This window comes from Rhinichthys klamathensis, unplaced genomic scaffold (assembly GCF_029890125.1).
Source record: "Rhinichthys klamathensis goyatoka isolate OS25496 unplaced genomic scaffold, OSU_Roscu_1.1 h1tg000299l_1, whole genome shotgun sequence".
NCBI classification, from domain to species: Eukaryota; Metazoa; Chordata; class Actinopteri; order Cypriniformes; family Leuciscidae; genus Rhinichthys; species Rhinichthys klamathensis.
In genome coordinates, this window is record NW_026606818.1 from 87,652 (window position 1) to 111,330 (window position 23,679).

The following is a 23,679-nucleotide window of genomic DNA, read 5'->3' on the forward strand; positions in this document are numbered from 1 at the left end:
GACCCTCTCCCGCTCTTTTTCCATACGCCAGATGGACACGATCACTAATGAATTGAGACAGGACTATTGTCTGATATAAACAGTGATATAATACCCTTTGTCGTCTCCTCAGTGAATTGTTCATTACATAAGGCACAGTGATGCATTCTGGGTGTTATATCAGCACCGAAATCACGTCCCTTAACAGAGGAGGTACGTTCTTCCTGTTCAAGTCCAATACAGTTGGTCATTTTCCATCAGTGTGAATGTTAAGGCAGTAGATGTTTGTACTCGATCGGACGATTCTTGCAGAAAGCACCTCGCACTTTGTGACGAAAGGCAAGAAAGTCCATCGGTCTCGTACAAATACGAGTGGTAGTGAGGTTGATGATGTCGCAGTCCACCTTTGAGTAGATGCGAGGTCCGTTTAACCAGTCCTCGCTGGCAGTTGACGCTGGTGCATAGAGAGTTCTTACTGTACGGATCCACCGGCAGGGTTTCAAAGAGCCCTGAGGAAGCGGACCATCTGTAATCCCTTAAATAAAATCCCTTCCGGGTAGAATTTCATCACATTTAATGAACGTCATGAACAATCTGTTGAAGACAATAGAACAAGACAGTTGGCGAGAAAGATGAGGACATGTTCTTCAGTCTGTTCTGTCCAGTGTAGTTAACAGTTCCACCACACACAAACAAACGGCCATTTGCACAGACTACTTCAGTCTGGCTCCTTTCGTTTATCTCTGTTCAGCTTCAGTTCATCCATTTTCTCCTGTAGGAGAGAACTAGGGGCAGATGAACCTCGCACCCTTGCTGGAAGAGTGGCACTCTGGGATGATAAGGCAGGTAACGTTAGTCTCAAGATGTGTATGCTAACCAGTCTCACGTACCAACTTAAGTTTCTATGCAATCTATTTAAGTTTGCTGTGAGGAATGCGATAAAACCAAACATTGTGTGCTTCATGGCAATACCTTTTCAAGGGGGGGATGTTGTTTCTGGGAATGAAGACGATCTTTCCGTTTGGCCACCGGCGTCCAAACTCCTGGGTCTGTCTGAGTGGACCTGTCGGATAGTGTGGCCGCCTCGGCGTCGCTGTCTGATGAAGTTTGGCCCTTGGAGCTTTCAGATCGGTTTCCATTAGGAAAGACAAATGCTTCCTCTTCAGAACCTGATTCGAAAGGCCGGAAAACAAAGGCAATAAATCATCTGGCAACTTAGTCACCATGAAATCAAAATTGAGCATTTATTCTAAATGATTTATCCGTGGAAAATAGCTAACTTCCCCTCACTCTTGTAACTTCTCTTCTTTGATGACGTGTTTAGTGACGCAAGGACGGGACAACCCATCACTCAAATGAGATCACAGCAACAGCAAACCACAAGCTAGCCTTAACCGGTCACGCACACGGCTGAACGTCTGATGCATATGGCACACTTAACTGGAAACAATCCAGCATTTTTGAAGTCGTCATCTGATTGGTTGAATTCGACAGGATTAGCAGGAGACGTGTGTGTCGCGTTCTTTAACAAACAAAGCCTGTAAACAAAGCCGCCGTGAAGCCAAACCCCCTCACGGAAAAAGAACGCCGTTGTGTTTACAACTGTGACAATGAGCGCTTATCAGGGTCAACTAAACGCTGGATCTTCAAAAGTATGTAAAGTTCATGGCAAAGACTTTTAAAGTACGTCCAAGAGTTTTACACACCAGTCTGTTATTGTAGGGACATCGACATTACATTTTCACGCCCCTAAACATGACGCGGAACCAGTGTTGTGTGTAACGCGTTACAGTAACGTAACTACTTTTTCTGGTAAAAAGTAGTGTAATGCGCTACTACTGAAAATTTGGTAACGAAACGTAGTTCCTTTTTCAATTCGGCGCAACGTTACTTTTCCCAGGGACAGATTTGACAGCGATCGCCATCTCCGTGGTGAACGCCTACAGAGAGAAATGCACATAATGGATTACATAATCAGAGAGTAGCCTATTTCTTTTTGTTTTGAATTGTTTCGTTTAAAGACATTTCAAGCTTTCTATATATAGATATATTTCTCATGTCTGTGAGGCATACGCTGAGTTTCAGTTAATTTATGATGAGATGCGCTCCAGTTCACGCGCAACAAGTGACCGCGCCGGCGCCTCCATGTCATGATTATATTGTCTGCTATATTTGCTTCTTATTTATTAAATCCAGGCAATTGGTTGATAAAAAATTATTGATATAAAATTAAGATACAATTTATACAAAACGAAATTAGCTTTAAAGAAAGGCTTTCTTCAAAACAAGACTTAATGAAGTGGTCAAAATCATGTCTGACCGAATGTCTCCCGATATATTGCGCATCCATCTTACTCATGCTGTTCACTTTTCATAATCAACATAGATGGAAAAAAAATAACATTATAATATTTTAACAAATATGAAACTAAATGCGCTTATTTAATGGCTACAACACGTATAGTAGGCCTAGACTATAGTAGGTCTTTCTTGGGGGCTTTCTTTCTAGCCCCTCCCTATTTGTACAAATTGCTGCACATTTATTTAATTCTGAATTTTGCACATAAGTTGAAAGGCATTTGTTTACGTGCGTAGTAAAACATATCTGCAACATTTATCAAGTTCACGGATAATTGTGCGTGCATTTATTAATCATTATGATACTAAAATCATAATAAAGTAGGCTATACTATGTACAAAAAATCAGATGAGCCTAGAATATGAACCCATTGCTTTTAATTACACGTTAAGCATTTTCCTCCCATAGAAAACCATTATAAGAACGCTTAATTTGGCTTAATGCAGATTAGAATGTCCCCTTATTATGTCGAAATAACAAGATACGTTTTTGCTCCCAGAAATTATTTTTGGGGGTGCTAACGGGGAGCTTTGGTCTTTCTTGGGGGCTTTCTTTCTAGCCCCTCCCTAGCGCTGCCCATACATATGCCTATCCATTAACGGGCATTTCTTCATAAATATTAAACATTTTGATGAATGCATTATGAATTTATGGCATTATATATGACATTCTGCATAGTAGAATTTTATGTAGGTCTACACATTTAGGAACAGATATTGTGTTCTGCCCAAAGTCAAGCAACATAAAAGTAACGTAAAAGTAACAAGTAACGTAAAAAGTTACTTTCCATATGGGGTAACTAAGTAAAGTAACGGATTACTTTTTTTAAGAAGTAACGAGTTACACTACTTTTTAAAAGTAACTTCCCCAACACTGCGCGGAACAGAACGAACTGATTTGATTGGTTGCTTTACATGTCGGTCAGACGGCCTCTGGACGGTCCTTGGCCAATAAAAGCTGCTATGAAGTCAGTCTGAAGATCTGGCTACGCACGGCTAACAACCATCCAATCAGTCCCGCTGTTCTTTTTTTCTTTCTTTTTTTTGTTCGAGAAGACGTTTCACGTCACAATAGGGAAGACAATACTGTCACAGCTTCCGTTTTATGAAGACTTAACGGATTTCTATGGCTCTTAATCCATGTGTATTAGCTTTGAAGCTATCTGTGTGCTAGTGTACTCGCAGACATTGACATGAATTCACTTTTAGCAGATATACACATTTCAATTTCAGTCTTACTCTTCCAGGAAAACAGATCAAGAATATACTGATGACTCATCCTGCACTACACAAATGTCTTATCAAACAGTTTCTAAAATTATAACACCCCAATACCATTTACAACTGACGCCAAGCAGCAAATTAAAGTTCTTGTCTATGCAAATAGTTGTTTTTTTACAATCCCTAGGACACATTTCTCGATACTTAGGTCAGTTTTTCAAAACGCTTCACACTGTGAGCACAACAGCAGTTGCATTGATGCATGTGACAATCTTTGCTAGTGTTATGGAAGAATGATAGCTTTCATGCATTTTGAATGTGAACTTAACACCTAACTGAAAGTTGGTTAGGAGAACTGTGATGTCTGTTGAAAAAGTGACACAAGTGTTGACGTACAGCCGGTGCATCGGACTAGCGGACTAAATGATGTTTGACATACGTCACCAGAGAGAAGTCTGTCATTTCACCAAAATATTAAGACTTTTAAAATTAAAACATACACATGGATGAATCACTCACAATATGCATTCAGAAAACACCTTGAATTTACATTTCATGCTGACTTAAAAATAAAAGGTACTGGCTCTTCGATATACACTCACCGGCCACTTTATTAGGTACACCTGTCCAACTGCTCGTTAACACTTAATTTCTAAGCAGCCAATCACATGGCGGCAACTCAGTGCATTTAGGCATGTAGACATGGTCAAGACAATCTCCTGCAGTTCAAACCAAGCATCAGTATGGGGAAGAAAGTTGATTTGAGTGACTTTGAACGTGGCATGATTGTTGGTGCCAGAAGGGCTGGTCTGAGTATTTCAGAAACTGCTAATCTACTGGGATTTTCACGCACAACCATCTCTAGGGTTTACAGAGAATGGTCCGAAAAAGAAAAAACATCCAGTGAGCGGCAGTTCTGTGGGCGGAAATGCATTGTTGATGCCAGAGGTCAGAGGAGAATGGCCAGACTGGTTCGAGCTGATAGAAGGGCAACAGTGACTGAAATAACCACTCGTTACAACCGAGGTATGCAGCAAAGCATTTGTGAAGCCACAACACGCACAACCTTGAGGCGGATGGGCTACAACAGCAGAAGACTCCACCGGGTACCACTCATCTCCACTACAAATAGGAAAAAGAGGCTACAATTTGCAAGAGCTCACCAAAATTGAACAGTTGAAGACTGGAAAAATGTTGCCTGGTCTGATGAGTCTCGATTTCTGTTGAGACATTCAGATGTTAGAGTCAGAATTTGGCGTAAACAGAATGAGAACATGGATCCATCATGCCTTGTTACCACTGTGCAGGCTGGTGGTGGTGGTGTAATGGTGTGGGGGATGTTTTCCTGGCACACTTTAGGCCCCTTAGTGCCAATTGGGCATCGTTTAAATGCCACGGCCTACCTGAGCATTGTTTCTGACCATGTCCATCCCTTTATGGCCACCATGTACCCATCCTCTGATGGCTACTTCCACCATGTCACAAAGCTCTAATCATTTCAAATTGGTTTCTTGAACATGACAATGAGTTCACTGTACTAAAATGGCCTCCACAGTCACCAGATCTCAACCCAATAGAGCATCTTTGGGATGTGGTGGAACGGGAGATTCGCATCATGGATGTGCAGCCGACAAATCTGCGGCAACTGTGTGATGCCATCATGTCAATATGGACCAAACTCCCTGAGGAATGCTTCCAGCACCTTGTTGAATCTATGCCACGAAGAATTGAGGCAGTTCTGAAGGCAAAAGGGGGTCCAACCCGTTACTAGCATGGGGTACCTAATAAAGTGGCCGGTGAGTGTATATATATGACCCGACCGAACTTCCTGTTTAAATTGGAAATACATCATTATGGGGGTGATACCTGGTTCATTTTAAAATAGCATACCGCTGTTGTTCATATCTTAATATGCTTAAAATACCCATTAAACAGTTTCACGAATGGTAGCATACTATTGTACTTAAAACATAACGGTTCATTATGTAATGTCTTTATACATCACTGAAAACATAGTTATGTATGTGATATTGCATTTCTGTCAACAGATCCTTCTAAGTATTACACAGTGGGTGCACCTTTAATACAAGGTGTTCTGGAATACTTTAAATTCTGATTTGTTGACTGTGTTAACATGCAATCTTCTTTTTAATAATGACTGCTAAAATATATTAACAAACAATATAATTAACACACAAATATTCCTATCCAAATATTTTTCTTCCTCTTAGCTATGCTAGTTTCATGATCACACCATGGTCTCTTTCTTATTGCATAATGATATAATTCTCAAATCAATATTTCATATCCATTTACCCGATTTATGTGATAATCATTTAAAAATGGCATAGTGTACAACCAAAAGGTCATTATTGCAAATATAAACCTCTTCAGGATAGTACAAAGTCCCTCTATGCCATGATCACCCTGCGATATTGACTGGCTGACTTACTGAATACAGTATCATGATTGGCATAAGAAAACTCACTCCAGCTGTTGCCCTTAGTGTGGTGGCCTGAGACGGGGCCTGGGGTGCTGGGACACGAGCTACTGGTCACCTGGAACCTCTTCATACACTCCATTCCCACCACATCCTTACAGTGCTTATGACAGTTGACTCCACAGTCTGAAAGAAAGAGCAGGGTTATGATAAATGGTGCGGATGTGCCTATCTATAGGAAACTGGTGGATTCGTATGTTCTAACCTTTGCAGTGGTAGCCTTGCTTTATGACTCCCCATAACTATTGGGACAATAGAGGGACAAAAGTTAAATGAGGTACAAAGACAGAGCTGCACAGATGCAATGGTCCTCAGTTTAAACACTCACAAATCCTCCGCAGGAGTCACAGAATGTGGGCCTTTTGAACGTGGTCTCGTGGAAGTTGTGGAGATTGAAGCCGAGCTTAGCACACACTGACATCCCACGTATGAAATATGAAGTGATTTCCTCTCTACTGATCTCTCCTTCTCTGAAAAATAAAGGACAGAGATTGATTCATTTAATGAATTGCACACACAAGTCAATCAAGCCTGGAGAAAATATATATATATAGCAATTAAGACAAATTAATCAAGTTTTATAATGTTACAAAATATTTCAATTTTCAAATCAATCAAAATCCATTTGAATGATTTCTGAAGGATCATGTGACCCTGAAGACTGGAGTAATAATGCTGAAAATCCAGCTTTGCATCACAGGAATAAACAGTTTGAAATAGTAAATGGATTTTTTTACTGTATTTTTGATCAAATATATGTAGTCGTGGTGATCTTAAGATACTCCTTTCTAAAACACCAAAAAAGCTTTGGACGAAAAAAAGTGTTAGTTTCACTTCTTGTGTGTTTTGCGGGTTGCGTCTATCGGAGTGTGAAAGGCCTCATACCTATCGCTCTCGTGTGTGCAGAAGGAGAAGGGGAAATTTGCAGCAATCTTCTCAAAGTCCTCCAGAGAAATGTAGCCGTCCATGTTCAAATCATAGTTCTTCATGATGGACTGTAGGGGGCAACGCAATCATTGTTATCTTGAAAGCGAGAGACTGACATCTGAAATCTGTTTGTGACATTTGGTCTTGCATGCTGTTAAGGAAGTGAGAGTGGACGGCCAGGAACCTGTCACACTGTCACAGTAAGGAACTGGCCCTATAAGAGTGGGAAAAAGCACGTTTCTCACTTACATCCACCATCTGTTTAACGTGTTTGGAGATGGTTGCGGGATCCAGGCGTGGAGTCAGTCCCGAACCCCACTCTGCAACCACTGGGGGCTTCACCGGAGCTACGGGCTACAGAACAAGTGTGGTTAGAGACCTGACAGTTTTGTTTTGACACTTGCATAACACCAGCGCTCATAAGATCAGCGACGTTGGAAAACGTTATACAAACAAAGCCGTTTTATTTGTAAAATGCGAAGAGGGCAAGAGGCTTTATAGGAAATAATCAAACAAAGCTTGTGCGTAACAACACCCACACAGAAAGCAACGAAGATAACGATCGCGCGTCTTTCAGCAATGTGTCTTTTTTGTGGTTTTCTTTGAAGTGTTTGCACAAAGAGGAGTGCGCCGAATCCTGTACCCACACATCTGAACGGGATACTCCCTGTCTATAAACAGGTCACATACAAGGTCAGACGATATGAAAACACTAGCATAAGTCGTGAATATCAGCCGGTTGAATATGTCTAATATGTAATGCGTGTCAAAGTTTGTGCATGCAGTCTTTTTAAGATGTTAGAGAACTACATTTTCATACTTTCTGAAGAAAATCTGAGTGATGCTTGCTTGCAATAATGCCATGGTACCGTTGGAGGTTACCAGGGTGTTGCTATGTGGTTGCTCAGGCGCTCTGAGAGGTTTTCAGGGTGTTCCATGTGGTTCATAGTGTTATTGCTGGTTTCTTACTGGGCCATGTCAAAAAAGCACAACTCCAATTCTCTATGATATAATGGTCCATATGGCATTTTTCGCCTGCTGATGTTTGCAAACTTCTTAAGAACTTTTAGGATTATTGTGACCCAAAATGAATTTGTAGTAGCTTTTTCAAAAATTATGATGCCATTTGTGACCTTTTTGAGCTCTTTTGCTATTAAAACTTGATTGCAAACTAGTCATTAGTAACTGGTGTCAATGACAGTAAGAGTACAATTACCTGTGAACATTTAATGTATAAATTGCAAAAAATTGCATTTTTTTTTTCAAGACATTCAGATGGATGGATGGATAGAAGATAGAGAGATGATGGGTGGATGATAGATGGATGGATGGATAGAAGATAGATAGATAGATATAGATAGATAGATAGATAGATAGATAGATAGATAGATAGATAGATAGATAGATAGATAGATAGATAGATAGATAGACAAACTAGTCATTAGTAACTGGTGTCAATGACAGTAAGAGTACAATTACCTGTGAACATTTTAATGTATAAATTGCAAAAAAATTATATTTTTTTCAAGACTTTCAGATGGATGGATGGATAGAATATAGAGAGATGATGGATGGATGATATATAGATAGATGATAAATGGATGGATGGATAGAAGATGGATAAAAGATAGATAGATAGATAGATAGATAGACTTCTCATAATAGATGTGTATTCAAATCATTCATCTATAAATGAATACATTTAAATAAATTAATATTTAAGAACTATATAAATAAATATACCCATGTCGTTGACATTAATATCTTGTGTTAGGTGTTTGATTGAAGCCTGAATCCTAAGCATGAGCTATAGCCAGATAGCAAGGCAATGTTTATTTTGAGGGCCTCACCTGAATTTTGGGGTTCTTGGGTTCCTTTGCGTAGGAGAGCTCATATATCTCATCCTCCGTGTAACACAAGTCTAGCGAGAGCTGTGGGCAAGGTGGGGCAGAACCGTCACACATGAGAGGACGCCTACTGTTTGCAATCCACATCTCTCAGTATCACACACAAACAGCCGAGCATAACCACAAAGATGAGGGCTGCCCGGCGAGATGTTAAAAATACTTATTTAGGCTTATAAATAGATGCAGGCTCTCTATGGAAATCTAATAAAGACATGTTTACATGCTTCTAAATAGACACAATTATTCCATGTACTGGTGGGGCCTGGTCAGGTATTTACAACCCACAGCATGCATGAGGCACAACAAACACTTCCGAGAAGAAAGGCTTTCCAGTATAAATGGATTTGTTGTTAATAAATCACTTTCAAACCACCATTTCCTCTGTCTCACCGTTAGCAGGTGCAGCAGGTCTTTGTTGGACTCAAACGGTGGGGTGCAGTCATGGATGGCCAACAAGTCGCTAATGTTGCTGTATAAATGCTGCAGTTTCCCCAAGTTGATCTTATCGTCCTCAAGGTAGTCTGGCAACGCCTCGTTGAGGGAGATCAGATCTTTGAGATGAACACCTAAGATGGGCACCTTGAATCCAGTGCATTCGCTATACACCCGCCTGTAGTTTGAATAGTTGCTGTAGGATGACAGCAGCTCTGTGAGCTCACTGAGAGTCTGGGGGGGAAAGGGAAATAACAGGTGTTGAGCCTTTCTGAGAAATTAGATCTCATTTAGTTTTAAAGATCGCTTTTTTAATATTAGTTAAAGGTCCAGTAAATGATTTCTGAGAAACACTGTTGATATTTTAAATCAACCCAAACAAACACACCCCTGCTCTGCCCCCAAAATGCACCAACACACAATGCAAGAGTGGATGACTCTTTATCATAGCTGAGGCAAAGCAAAATAATGCTTCGGAAAAAATAAAGCAAAGACGACGAACGAACGACAAGGAAGAACAAAAAATAAACAGAGTACATAAGAGTTGGTTGTTAGTTTCCAGCAGCTCCAGACAAACAAAGACAGTCAAAACTGTCCTGTTACTATACCTAACATTACAATAACATATATCTTGGATCTGTGAAACGTGGCAAAACCAATGTTACTCATTAATGGAGCAGAAACAACGCAACCTCAGGCCTTCCCGCTTAGGTCTCTCCAGTGCTGAAAAGCTTTTCTAATATTAATGCATGTCCTAAAGCTCTTGCCTGATCATAATCCTCCTTTTTCCTGTGATAGTCCTCTGAGATTTTCTCTTTTGTATTTGTAATGTCTCTCGGCCATCTCTCTTTCTACAGTGTTTCTTCAAAACTCCCTCTTGCTCACACTCTCCTCCCCCATCATGAGTGGACACGCCCCTCACTGCTGATTGGCACACTCTCCTCCCCCATCATGAGGGGACACACCCCCTACTGCTGATTGGGTATAAGTGTGTTGTGCTGCTCAGTCCAATCAGAAATCGCTTACTCCACTTTTGTAATTACATAATTTATTAATCTGTTAATTTCAACATACACTTATACATTTTTTAACATTTCAAGTTGTATAAATTAATATAAGCATAATGTACACTACCTTTTGAAAGTTTGGATTTCAAAATATTTTTAATGTTATCTTATGCTGCATCAATCAGAAATGTAGTAAAAACAGAAATATTGTGAAATATTATTACAATTTTAAAATGTAATTTAATTGCAACCATGATTCAGGAACCTTTGATGAACAGAAAGTTCAAAAGAACAGCATTTATTTGAAATAGAAATCTTTTGTAATATTATAAATGTATTTACTGTCACTTTTGATTAATTTAATGCTGAATAAAGGTATTCAGAGATTTATAGTACCCTGCTCGCAGAAACAGTTCAACCTTAAGCAACCTGTACCTTACACAAGGGCAAAACAGCAAGAGTGTTATTTCAATTGTCCTTCCAAAATAGGACAACAACTAAAACATTTACGCAAGGAGCCCGAATCCTTCAGTAAGACTGGCCCACAAACAATCTGCAATCATTTTTGCACTGAATTTGGAGGGAAACCTAGATTTCTGTGGATTTGGCTCCACTAGAACTGCATACAACTGAACTAATATTAAACACTGAAAACAGTGAAAATGATTGACTTATGGTGGCTGTGTTGTGAAGATGCAGCTGTTTCGAACTAATCAAAGAATCAATACATAGATCAATGACTTAACATCAGGCAATTTGTTAAGCCCTTGTAAAAATAGTTGCGTGTGAGCAAAGAGGATGTGGCTAGCAAACCTAGGGGTCAGACAGACTGACCTTTGTGACATCAGAGGACAGCAGGCTGGCTGTGTCTTTAAGACGAGAGATGGAACTATGACACAGGCCTCCTATCACCGCCATCAGAGTATTGAAGTTCTGTAGAGCTCTCAGCTTCTGCTCAGACCGGGGTACAGAGGAAAAAACGCAGTGAATCGTAGCGTTACACGCTCTCGATGCATGGCAACACCGAGCTGCTTACATCCTCTTTCCTGTAAAAAAGCACTTGAAAGCGACAGTTACGCAACAGTTCTCCCAAATCATTTCCCAATACAGGAACATTACACTCGAGTGGCACACTTATATATCAGATTTCCTCGCTGACACATCATTTGACGCATTTGCATGTTTTCTAGGTGTTTTCTTTGGGTTGTCTTGTACGTACGTTTATGTTTGTGTGGTTAAATACAGGCCAGCACACAAAGCACATAATGATGTAATCGTTTCCTCTGAACCAATAAATGAAATGCTCAGGCATCCTCAAAGTGAGCCGGCTTATCCTGATAGGTGTCACTCATCAACCGACCGATGATGAATTTACATGGTTTTAAATTTTGTAATCAAAAAAATGTTCATGTCTTCAGTGTCATGTTGTAAAATGTTTTACGATGAGTCAGACATCTCACGGACAGATATCACAGGCAACCTAAAAAACGAATTGCCGCAGGGTCGGAGATAAACCACATGTTTTGTCATGTTCTCTATAGTACATTTTACGTCAGTGTCTTGATGGAAAGTTACAGACGTACTGTTCCAGACTGCATATTTCAACATGTACAATTCTTTCATTTTCAGATCCACAACAGAACGCAACAGCGACTGCTCAGTGCTCACAAAATTGGTTTCCAGGTGTGTTTATCCAATCCAATTCATTTTCTCCAAAGAGTATTTTTTTTAAAAACATTCTTCAAAAAAAAAGAAAAAAAGTTTAAAGCCAAAAGAATCCCAACAGTACAAACTTTGATTAGAAGCAGAAAAAATATACAAAGGAAGTAAAAGATTGCGTATGAATGAATTAACTACAAATTCCACTAAGTACTGGCTTGGATGTAATCAAAACAGCAATTATTGATTATATACTGATTTGACTGATTATTTAAACTATTAATTATAGGTGATTAATTGTAAGTATAGACTACGGATATTTTATTACAAAATGTCACTGTATACTGTATCTATATTAGTGCTGTTAAATCGATGAATAGCATCTAACATAAAATTTGTGTTTATTTAATATATGTATATATATATATATATATATATATATATAAAAAAATATAATATAAATATTATATGTATGTCATGTGTGTACACACACATATATGTATGCATGTATATGTGTGTATGTGTGTGTCAGTGTGTGTGTGTGTGTGTGTGTATATATACACATGCATATATTTTATATATAAATATAAAAAATATATATACACACAATGTATTATATAAACAAACTTTTATGTTAGATGCGATTAATCAATTGGACAGCACACACATATATATATATATATATAGTTAATAATTAATATTAACAATTTAAATAAATATCAAAGTAATTAGATCTTTGTTGCCACATAATATCGCTTCCTCTCCAGGATTATGGGTAGTGTAGATCTTTATCGTGAATTTGGACCTGCTTTTAAAAAAAAAGAAATCGTATACCATCATTTAACAACCTCTGATCCTATTGTAGGTGTCTTAAAGTGTTTACATTTCATTGCTAAAGTTCAATTTCTCAGGAGAAAATGAATGTTACTTGTATTTGGGGAAGCCTACCGTTGCGCTCGACTGAATGTGTGTGTGTTTGTATGTAATTACCTGTGCTACATGAATGAACTTGGTGAAGACCTCTGCTCGCTGCTGTGGGGTGTGTCTGTTGAGGATCATGAGCTGGACCCACTGGGAGACTCCGTTGCAGAGCATGACAGAGCGCTCGAGCGCCGGATTATCCCTCACTGAGCCATGAACCACGTAACTGCGGTAGTCCAGGAACTAACGTGACACACAACAACAGTCACAGCTGAATCCAGATGTGTCGAGCACTCATGAATGTGATCGACAAGACATAACGATCCTCTGATATGATCTGACATGTCCTGGTATGAGTGCAATGGGTGTGATTATGGTTGCTTTATTAGTCAGCGCAAGTCTGTGCCGTCACTTCAGCATTATATGAGGTTAGACTGTCGCATAGTCTCAGATTGCACTAGCTTTCCCTGCAACATCTGGTCAGATGTGAGAGATACTGTCATAAGCCTTCAGGGTGACTTACTGAGACGTTACAGAAGTTTTTGAACTCCAAGTAGCTGAGGTGTTCGGCCATCTCATCTGGTTCCATGTGGTCAAACAGCAGCGAAACCTTCCTTTTCTTCACAGAGGGAGAGGGAGTCTGGGAAACATTCACTGGAGGATTACTGGTTTCAGACATAGTGATGGACAGACAGAAACCAAATAGATCGTCACAAATCAGACTGGTGAAGACAAGAATGTAGTCAGAAACAAAGACTTTTACTGAAACAAATAACTTATACTGTTCCGAAGCTCGTCACATATAAACTGTTCTTTTCAGCATTATAGTGCAGTTAGCAATACTATAAAATTACACAAATTGAATTATGTCTAAGGAAATCAAAACTATCAAAAGTTTTTTTTAAATAACGAGAAACACACATTTCCACTTACAGTAGATATAAGGTTACTGACCGAAAGATTTTCTGGCATGCCTATAAAGCTACTTGAATCTCGCATATACAAACACTCACATGTAAGGTGTATTGAAGAGCTGATAGTGTGAATCGGTTCCTTCAACCCTGACCAGAGCCCAGAGATCTCCCATTGCTTCTTCTAACAGAGGGTCCACCTCAAACATCAGTCGGAACTGATTCATCCACTGCCTGAGACAGACACAGAAGAAGCGGAGGACAACGAATCCAATGAAACCTTTCATTCATTCAGTGATTTTTAGGTGCACGCGTGAATGTTGTGGATCCACCAACCTGATGAAGTGGCAGATTTGTGGGCGCCTCTGTCCCCTTTTCTCTGAAGGACAATCCTTATATGTTTTAACAAGTCAAGGAGGAAGAACAGAAAAACGAGACTACAAACACTTACACTCAGTGAAAATAATCCGCCCTCAATAAACAGGCTAAACTAAAACAGGGCAGCTCTTGTTTCTTTGTCAGTGGGATTAAGAGCCATGTGAGGCTGTGACTGAACACAAGACTATTCTATGGATGATGGACGGGGTAAAATAATGGCAGTGGTGCTTGAAGGAGGATATAGAGAAAGCAGCTTATGGGCGAAGATGTGTGATGGTACGACCCAGTTATGCATCATCAGGGTCATATGGACAAGCTGCGTCCCTCTGATCAGTTTCCCTTCCGAGTCTACAAAACAAAATGTTTAGAATTAGATACAAGATGGGTTTGAGCCCACCTGCCAAGCCCAAGTCTATATTGTCCTCTCTATACATGGCTTGGATTTCGCCTTCAATATGACCCCCCCCCCCCCCCCCCGTTTATTTTATTGTCTGCCATCTGAAAATCGCACATCTTATAAAAGTCGTCTTCTCAATATGCCACGTGATTTCAGGAATCATTCATCCTTAGCAGAAATGGTTTCAGGACGAGTTAAAGGGATAGTTCACCCAAAAATGAAAATTCTGTCAGTAATTACGTAAGACTTTCGTTCATCTTCGGAACACAAATTAAGATATTTTTGATTAAATCTGAGAGCTGGATCACTCCTCCATAGGCTTCTTAAGGGATCGACACTGGCCGGCCCAAAAGTTATGAAAGACATACAAAAATAACGACTTTATTCAACTATTCATTTCCTTCTCTGTTGGCCTCGAGATTTCACGTAGTGAAAATACGCAAAGCTTCTAGGTTGTACGTCACACGCATCACACACATGACCAGCGTCGGCCAATCGTGAGCCTGCGTGTGACGTGCAACACAGAAGCTTTGCGCAATATCACTACATGAAATCTCACGGCCGTACAGAGAAGGAAATGAATAGTTGAATAAAGTCGTAATTTTTGTTTGTTTTTTGCGCACAAAAAGTATTCTCGTCGCTTGATAAACTTAAGATTGAGCCACTGTAGTCACTCGGACTATTTTAATGATGTCTTTCAAAACTTTTGGGCCGGCCAGTTTCGATCCCTTAAGAAGCCTATGGAGGAGGGAGACAGCTCTCAGATTTAATCAAAAATATCTTAATTTGTGTTCCGAAGATGAACGAAAGTCTTACGGGGTTGAACAACATGAGGGAGAGTAATTACTGACAGAATTTTCATTTTGGGGTGAACTATCCCTTTAAGTATTATTTGAATGTTTTTGACCGATGACCAATAAATGGGCGATATTAAAGGGGCTATCTGGAAGAATTTTCACATATTAATCGCTTTTTAATTGCCAATGTGTGAATAGACATCTTTTCCGACTTCCTAGTTTGTCTATGAAAGCCTGTAGACTGATTTTTATGTTTTTGCCGGGAAAATCAAAAGCATGTGACGCTTACGCGCTCCCGAGAGCTGTTCAATGACACATTAAATGAAAGCTTATAATGTTATTAATTCAAACTATTGTCTCGCATAGCCAGATCTATACAGTCTATATAGTCTCAAATATACTTTATAATCAAACTTTCATAAAAGTGTAATTTTAATATCAGATGCTTTCTAAACTGCTGCTTTCTCACCGCTGTCGTTTTTGTTGTGTGTTTATTTTGTTATTGAGAGGAAAGCGTGCAGCACATTTTTATATATTCATATAATCGTCGCTGTCAGCAGTGTGGATGTTCGTTTATGGTATATCTGTAATGATGTGGTTGAATCATAGGAGGAAGCAGGATCCACGTGCAGCACACTTTAATTAAATAAACTCAAAACTTCTCAAATTCAGACATAGGCTCAGGAACAAGATTCGGGAACAGGAACAGAACAACCAACGTTACAACATCAAGAACTCACAAAGACTGAACTAGACACAGGGCTTAAATACAAAGGCAAACAAGCTAAACAAGATAACAAGGGGGGCGTGGCTTACCAGAAACACCTGGGAAGACTAATAAACAAGAAAAACTACAAAGGACTACAAAACATGGCACAGAACAGGAAATAACAAAAGTCCACACAAGACAGGAATCACAACAATATCGCTGCAAAGGAATTTCCAACTTCTTTTTACTTTTAAGCAAAGAACGAAAAAGAACTTTTCCGTGAGTATATCGGGTCTTGTACGTTACGTGTGTACGAGTGCGAGCACGAGCAATACGTCGCTGGCTGCAGTTCACTTATCAGCCACCGGTGTTGCTAATAACAAGTGCTTCTGAATTCTACATTCTCTTTAAAATGTTCCTTTTTAAGGTGAATATTACTTTAATGTACATTGATGAGTATTCATTTTAAGGTTTGCTAATGATTACATTTAACAGTGTTATTTAATGATAATTATTTGTAATTATCAACTTTAAAGTGAGAATTAGATGATGTAAAAGGTAATCTAAAGGTAGCCTGGGTTTCCCCACACTGCCTTTGCGCAGCACGATTTTATTCACGCTGCAAGGCAGTCTGGATACCATGGACCAGATTTTCGCCTCAGCGAGGGGACCAATCACAGAACGGGGAGGGAGCAGCAAGACGATGACGACGTCTATGCGACACACCGAAGCAGTTTGTTTATACCTATGGATCCAACATGGCAGCAGACGCGAAGTTACCTTTCGATGCAGCCTTAGATATTGTTCTAAGTAGTTTAGAACGCAAATAAATCTCGGACCCATCGTCTTCTTCCTCGTCTAATTTCTTTCGCTCTACATGCGTCATCTGGTATAATTGAAACGATTGGCTATGAGCTACGTACAGGCGCATTTGATAGACATTCGTAGCACCCAATAAACGGCTCTGGGCGTTCGTAAACCCCGCCTCAAATACGAGAAAATGAACATGTGGTTCCCAGACCACGTCTCAATGTCAATGAGACGTGGTGTGACGTTAGCCAGGCTAATCTAAAGGTAAAAAAGTGGGAAATAAACATGAAATATTTAGTATCAACCAATACTGATGAATTTAAAAATCTCAAATATTGACCAATAACAGATTTGGTACAAATATATAGTGGATCGCTAGTTTAATACTTAGGGTAAGAAAAAAAATTGCAAAGTGTATTATAAAAAGGGGGATGATGAAAAAAACAACTGAGGGAGAGGGGGAGAGACATCTAAAGATAGAGAGAGCAAGAGAGAGGGCAGGCCTGCGAAACTGAGGCGCACAATCAGGCTTTGTCTCATTAGCATAGAGGGACAAACACATTCCCAGGCCTTGAATGCTAGTAAACCAAAAGATTTCCCTCTGTTTCTCTTTTTCTCTCTCCCTCTCTCTTTGACAAGAGCAGCTGTCCCTCAAACTACTCGGGCAGACTTACATAATCTGGCTGGCACACGGATACTGGGAATGATGGGCACATGAGGCCAGAGACAGGGCTGGAAACCCCAGAAAAGTGGGAGATGTTTGACTTTTTGTTCTGACAAGTGACTTGACACTTACATTTTTTTCTCACTAGCCATTGTGGTACCAAGCTACCATGGGGAAAAACTGCCATATAGATATTTTTAATATTATCTCATAATTTGTCAGCAGGTATATTAGGCTGCTGTCACTTTAAGACGTGACGCACGGATTAGTGTTACACGAACGTTTTTTTCTCAACTCTTTACGTTCACTTAAAACATAACTGACTGTGTTTACGTGAGTACTCGCCAAGACCGGCATTTTGACATTATTTTGTGTGTATTTGACGGTTTAAGCGCAATAAGCAGCGAAAAGGAACTATTTTAGTACTGAAAGGCGGCTTTATGTGCACACACTTGGGTGTGAGCACAAAATCAGAGAGATGAGAGAGCAAGAAAGCGCAGCTGGAATCGTGTATTCCGTGGAAAATGAGTATGGGAAGCGTTTCAGATATTCCAGTATCGATATGCATTGAAAAAATCTATATTTTTTGACAAAAATGCATCGCACTTAGTTTATTATTTTAGATGCCTTTTTAAAAGAGTACAATTGAAAAATGTACGTATATATTATATATAAATTTCAACCCCGGTTGTTAATGTGAAGCCCTGGATGTAACTACTTTAACTATTCGGAAGTCATCATTTGGTCATGTTTTCTTCATGAAAACATCAGGACAAGCAACCTGTTGAATGCAAATGGCTGTCATGTAGGGTGAGGCTGACACTGACAGACAGATACAGGTGAGTCGAACACTGACCGAAGCAGTGGAGGCAGCGGACGATGAGTTCGTCCAGGCTGGCAGAGCGGAAAGAGTGAGCCGGTGGACTCTGAAGGACCCGGCTGATCTCCTGAGGACTCGGGCAAGTCATTCTCCTCTGAACTGGTCTCCTGGTCTTTATCACAGCACAGGATTTCCTGCTGCTGCAAACACGTGAAGAAAAAAAAAAGGTATATTCAAACAACCAATGCTGATCAACAGTGCAAATGGGACATGGACACAAGCATTAATTAAAAATTCCCAAACGCAAACAAACTAAACATAGTATATATAGCAACAGTTTACAGAACATAGTTTTAGACGTCCATCAAACCACAGAAGTTTCACAGTATCTCATCGGTCACTTGTCTTTACCAGGCTAAGCAGCATTTAGATCTTTTGTTTAATATTATGAAATATGTTGTTGATGATGAACACTTCATTTGTGGTTCCCTAATGCTGGATTGAAAACCACAGTAGTGATGATGGGGCTTTTTTTTCCGATAATGGCTGTGTGTCATGGTTTATATGTGATCTGGTTGTGAGAAATGTTGTGTTAAGTGTTCTGTTTCGCTTAGACTACCTCTTAGGTATTAGCACATACACCTAAAGATACTGCACAGCCACCTAAAGGCCCTGGTATACTTAATTTTCTGCATTCCTCTCAGTCTCGGGAGCCTTTTAATGTATACTTAGGCTGTGAGCGCGGAAAACACGTCCGGCGCCTGTGCACTATCTAGTGGACTTTGTTTTCAAGCCCTCAAATCATTCGCACATGCACTGTTGTATGCAGACAGTCTGCGTACCATTGTGGAATGTGGACAGCTGAAGTATGCTTTGGGCTTAAAGGCATAGTTCACCCAAAAATTTTAATTATCCCATACTTTTCTTACTCTCAAGCCATCCTAGGTATATAATTTCTACTGACTTTCTTCTTTCAGCAAAACACAATCAGAGTATTTTTATATTAAAAAATATCCTGGCTCTTCTAAGCTTTATAATGGGAGTGAATGGTTCCGCCGGAACTAGACCCACGTACGGCCATTAGGTATGGAAGCCAGTGATTATAGTTTATAAAGTTATAAATGTGAATATTTTTCTTACAAAAAAAAACGTCGCTTCACTTCAGAAGGCATTTATTAACCCCATGGAGCCGCATGGATTACTTTTATGAAGGATGGATGCACTTTTTTGGGTACCATTCACTCCCATTATAAAGCTTGGAAGAGCCCGGATATTTTTTAATATAGCCTAACTCAGAATGGGTTTGGCTGAAAGAACACTAGGATGACTCAAGGGCGAGTCAATTATGGGAAAATTTTCATTTTTGTGTGAACTATACCTTTAAATTGTTTGTTTATTCTAATATCCTGTTTCTTTTCTCATAGGTCTGACAGTTTCTCATGGGGTACATAACAAAAAATGTCACAAACTGAGTCATATTAAAGGGTGAGAAAATCATAGAGACTCGAGGCATGTGATCTTTTGACTTAGGCCAATAAGCAAACACCTAGCAACCACTTAGAAACTCCCAAGCAACCTGTCTAAACTCCTCAGCAACTAGGGTTGCCACCTATGTCTGATAAAAAACCGGGACATATCGATGCAATTACATGCGCTTTTTGAGGCACACACGCACACTAGCACACACATGCAAGGTCTCTCGCTCTCTCCCTCTCAGCCGTGCACGCGCTACACAGTTTGAACATATACATATTCACGTAGCCTTTCGAAAACCGGGACATTCAGTGTCCCGGGAGAGTGCATAAATTTCCCGGGACCGGTTATTAAAAAGAAGGACAATCCCGGTAAAACCGTGACAGGTGTTAACCCTACCAGCAACCATCCAGAACTCCTTAGCAACCACTTAAAAAAGCCCTAGCAACCAATCAAAACTCCCCAGCAACTACTGAAAAGGGGTAATTCTACACATTTTGTTCCATTGACTTCCATTCTTACGCATGCAAATGTGGGGTATAGGAAACACTAGGCCTAGCTAGCTCAAGCAAACATGTTTCGCATTTCGCTGCGCCCCAAAGTTCGAATTTATATCACGTGAAGACGTGTGACCAAAAGAAGATTGATACGCCACATGACCTTGAATAAAAGAATGCAAAGAAATCTATGCAGAACACCTTATAAACAACATAAATAACCTAGCAACCAGCCAGAACACCCCGATTCCTACTTAGAAACGCCCTAGCAACCACACAGAACACTAAAGCAAACACTTAGAAATGCCCTAGCAACCAAACAAGCCACCACTTATAGTCTTGCAACCAGCCAGACAAACACTTGAATAAAGCACTTAGAAATCACTTAGAAATGTCCGGGCAGATACAGAACACATTAGCAACCATTTAGAAACACCCTAGTAACAACCCAGAACAACTTAGCAGCCATCCAGAAATGCCCTAGCAACCACTTAGAAACACCCTAACAACCTGCCAGTACACTCTAACCCACAGAAGACCTAGTGAATAAATAGGCAACTAGGGATGGGGATTGACACAAATTTCACGATTCAATTCAATTCACAAGCTTGCGATTCGATTCTAATTGATTCGATATCGATTCATTTGGGCCTATCAGGTAAAGATGGCAAAACTGAAGAACATGATATGTAGAAATACAATGAATATGCAATAGGCCTATAGTGCATATATTTATCAAAATTCTCCTGTCTAAGTTCATTTTTCTAGCGGTATAACACGTTTCTGGGCATTGAATGGCTTAACTAAGGATGTAACATTACATGACATTATATTTCAAGCTGTAGGCTATTATTGATGTCATTCCGCGATTGAAACACTGATTGAGTGCTTACATGAGACATGATACGGATTTCAGTAAGTTGTACTGTATCTTTCAACATACCTTCTACATCGTGTTTATTTCATGTTGTATAACTAGCAGCAATAAAACGGGGAAGAGATGATCATTCGCGTGCGCATCGTGAAGGCGACATGTTGCGCCACAATAAAGAGCGCCAAAACGGTATTATTTCGTCATAGATTTGACAGAATTTGAAAGCTGAGATGTTGTTTCATATCAGAAGTAATAAAGCACCAAGCGTATTGCGATTTAATGGATGGGATGCGTGTTAAAGTTGTTTATTCATCAACGGAAAACAGACGGAAAGATCGACTTTTGCGATTGAACCCTCTAGGCCTCTTCGGTCAGAACTGACCAAAAACATTTTACGTTTTGAATTTTTAACATTTTGCTTCATAAATGGCAGGGCACTTGGTGACTTTTGTGGCAGTATTCTGTGAACACACACACACACACACAAAATGATTCGGATATGTTAGTTTATTTAAAAAAATAATTATTTTTCAATAAATGCAATATTTCAAATTTATTTAAATGATTTTTTTTATTAAAATGTTATAAATATTGCATAGTATTATAAAATCCCCTCAAAATTCGAAATAATAATCGAAAAAATATTTTAGAACGAAAATATATTACATTGATTTTCCTGAAGAAAAAGGGCTCAGAGGGGAATTGATATCAGTTCTTCCAAATGAGAATCGAGAAATATATATATTTTTTTTACCCAGCCCTACTAGAAACCACCCTAGCACCTTTGCAGTGAGTTTTGCACAGAGCAGCAAGCAACACTCTTTATAAAATATAAATATCTAGTGACTAGTTGTTCAGATGTAAACCTGCAGACACAGGTGCGAAAATAAATATTATTTATATCTACACTAACACATTTTCTTTTTTTTACCAAGAGCAATGGGTTCCACTTGAAGTCTGCTGCACAGGCCTGTGTACATGTGTGACTGTTCGCGCTCTGCAAGCCCTACCGGTAGATCAAGTAAGTTGATGTTTACAGTATATGTAAGGTTGTGTGTTGATATCTGTCCCCCTATACAGTAGATGCCACTATTCAGGTCGTCAATGTCACAGGAAGAGAGACAGTTAGAGAGAGTAGATAAGCATCTCTGTCTTTCTGCTTTGCTCTTATTTTATCAGTCACACAAAGAAAACAACAACATTGTACATCAGTCTAACAGTCTGTAAAATTCACATCTGCTGGTAAATGCGTAAGTTAGTAATATGTCCTTCTTGGACTTGGACATCGAATTATGTCTCTGACAGCATCAGCAATAATCACTGTGGTCGGTGACGGCAGTGTCACGAACAGGAAGCTGGTCGAGACTGCAGAGAAGTAGCGATGAGTTCTTAGAACGTCCAAACCCCTCCCAAACGCTCTCTCTCCCTTCCTCTTGAACCAATGTCCAGTTCAACACACTCGTTTTCAATTCTCTCTGCTCACGTACACACTGACCTTCTCATCTCATTAAGCAAACCAAGTCTAACCATTGAGATCAGGGCTACACGAATACACACTCAAGCGAGCCCAGAGCATAAATTCACTTCGGTTAAAGTTTGTAGACCGGGAAGATATTTTGGCCTTCCTATTTATACCTTCATAAAATACACCTCATATTTCCTTCTCTTCCTTTCATTCTATTTCTGACAGGCCAGATATTAGACATGACTGCATAATGCAAATTCACCATCACATTTTCACCTCTCTTGCTTGCTTATTTGCATCAACCTGCTCTACGGCTGATGACAATAGACAATACACACTCTGCAGACATACACACATACACACATAGATACAGACTCATACATACAGTAAACAAATGAGGGAAAATGCACTTGGTTAATGTAAATGTAAACAAGTCTATGCAAATGTATATGCAGTGTGGAATCACCTGGGACCTTACAATGTTGAATCAATATTTGGTGTTATTGTAAAAAAAGTTCAAATTTAAACTTAAAAGAAAGCCCTGTGATTTTATAATTACGACTATATCTAAGAGTTGCGATTTGAATTTGATCTTATATCGCTATTTAACTCTTTCCCCACCATTGACAGAATTTTCTGTCATTTATGACAACGCTTCCCCACCTTGATGATAATTTCCAGCAATCCGTGTTTTCATTGTTATACAGTAGGGGGCGCTATTACATATTTTCCGATAGAGTACTAAATCTCCGGATCAAAACACAGGAGAAGAAGCAGAAACAAGCGATAGAAGCATTGCTTACGCTCTTGTAAAATAACGCAAACATTAAACAGCATATAACACTCGATCGACTCCATCTGTGTTTTGATCATCGTTCTGAATCTGATCCGGATGTAGTCTTTGACAAAAACATGATTTTCTCATCTTTTTGTTTAAAATGTTGCTTTTTTAATGAAACTTAGCCACATTCAA

At 39.5% G+C, this 23,679-nt stretch overlaps 1 protein-coding gene across 2 annotated transcripts in view; it reads right to left on the reverse strand.

Moving 5' to 3' along the window:
* Positions 1-54: 54 nt before the first annotated feature.
* rasgrp4 (RAS guanyl releasing protein 4) overlaps positions 55-23,679 on the reverse strand; it is a 28,943-nt gene continuing 5,318 nt past the window's right edge. Inside the window, exons 2-17 of one of the 2 annotated variants that reach the window (XM_056270214.1) lie at positions 18,434-18,597; positions 14,443-14,548; positions 14,159-14,221; positions 13,925-14,056; positions 13,435-13,576; positions 12,981-13,154; positions 11,166-11,282; positions 9,283-9,558; positions 8,836-8,916; positions 7,235-7,339; positions 6,944-7,053; positions 6,387-6,528; positions 6,264-6,300; positions 6,047-6,184; positions 952-1,148; positions 55-808 (exon numbers count right to left, since the gene is read on the reverse strand). In XM_056270214.1, the coding sequence (XP_056126189.1) occupies positions 698-808; positions 952-1,148; positions 6,047-6,184; positions 6,264-6,300; positions 6,387-6,528; positions 6,944-7,053; positions 7,235-7,339; positions 8,836-8,916; positions 9,283-9,558; positions 11,166-11,282; positions 12,981-13,154; positions 13,435-13,576; positions 13,925-14,056; positions 14,159-14,221; positions 14,443-14,548; positions 18,434-18,597 (2,095 nt within the window). In that variant the 3' untranslated portion in view covers positions 55-697. Of the gene's footprint in view, positions 809-951; positions 1,149-6,046; positions 6,185-6,263; positions 6,301-6,386; positions 6,529-6,943; positions 7,054-7,234; positions 7,340-8,835; positions 8,917-9,282; positions 9,559-11,165; positions 11,283-12,980; positions 13,155-13,434; positions 13,577-13,924; positions 14,057-14,158; positions 14,232-14,442; positions 14,549-18,433; positions 18,598-23,679 lie in introns of those variants that run through there. The other variant, XM_056270213.1, reaches the window with a different exon arrangement.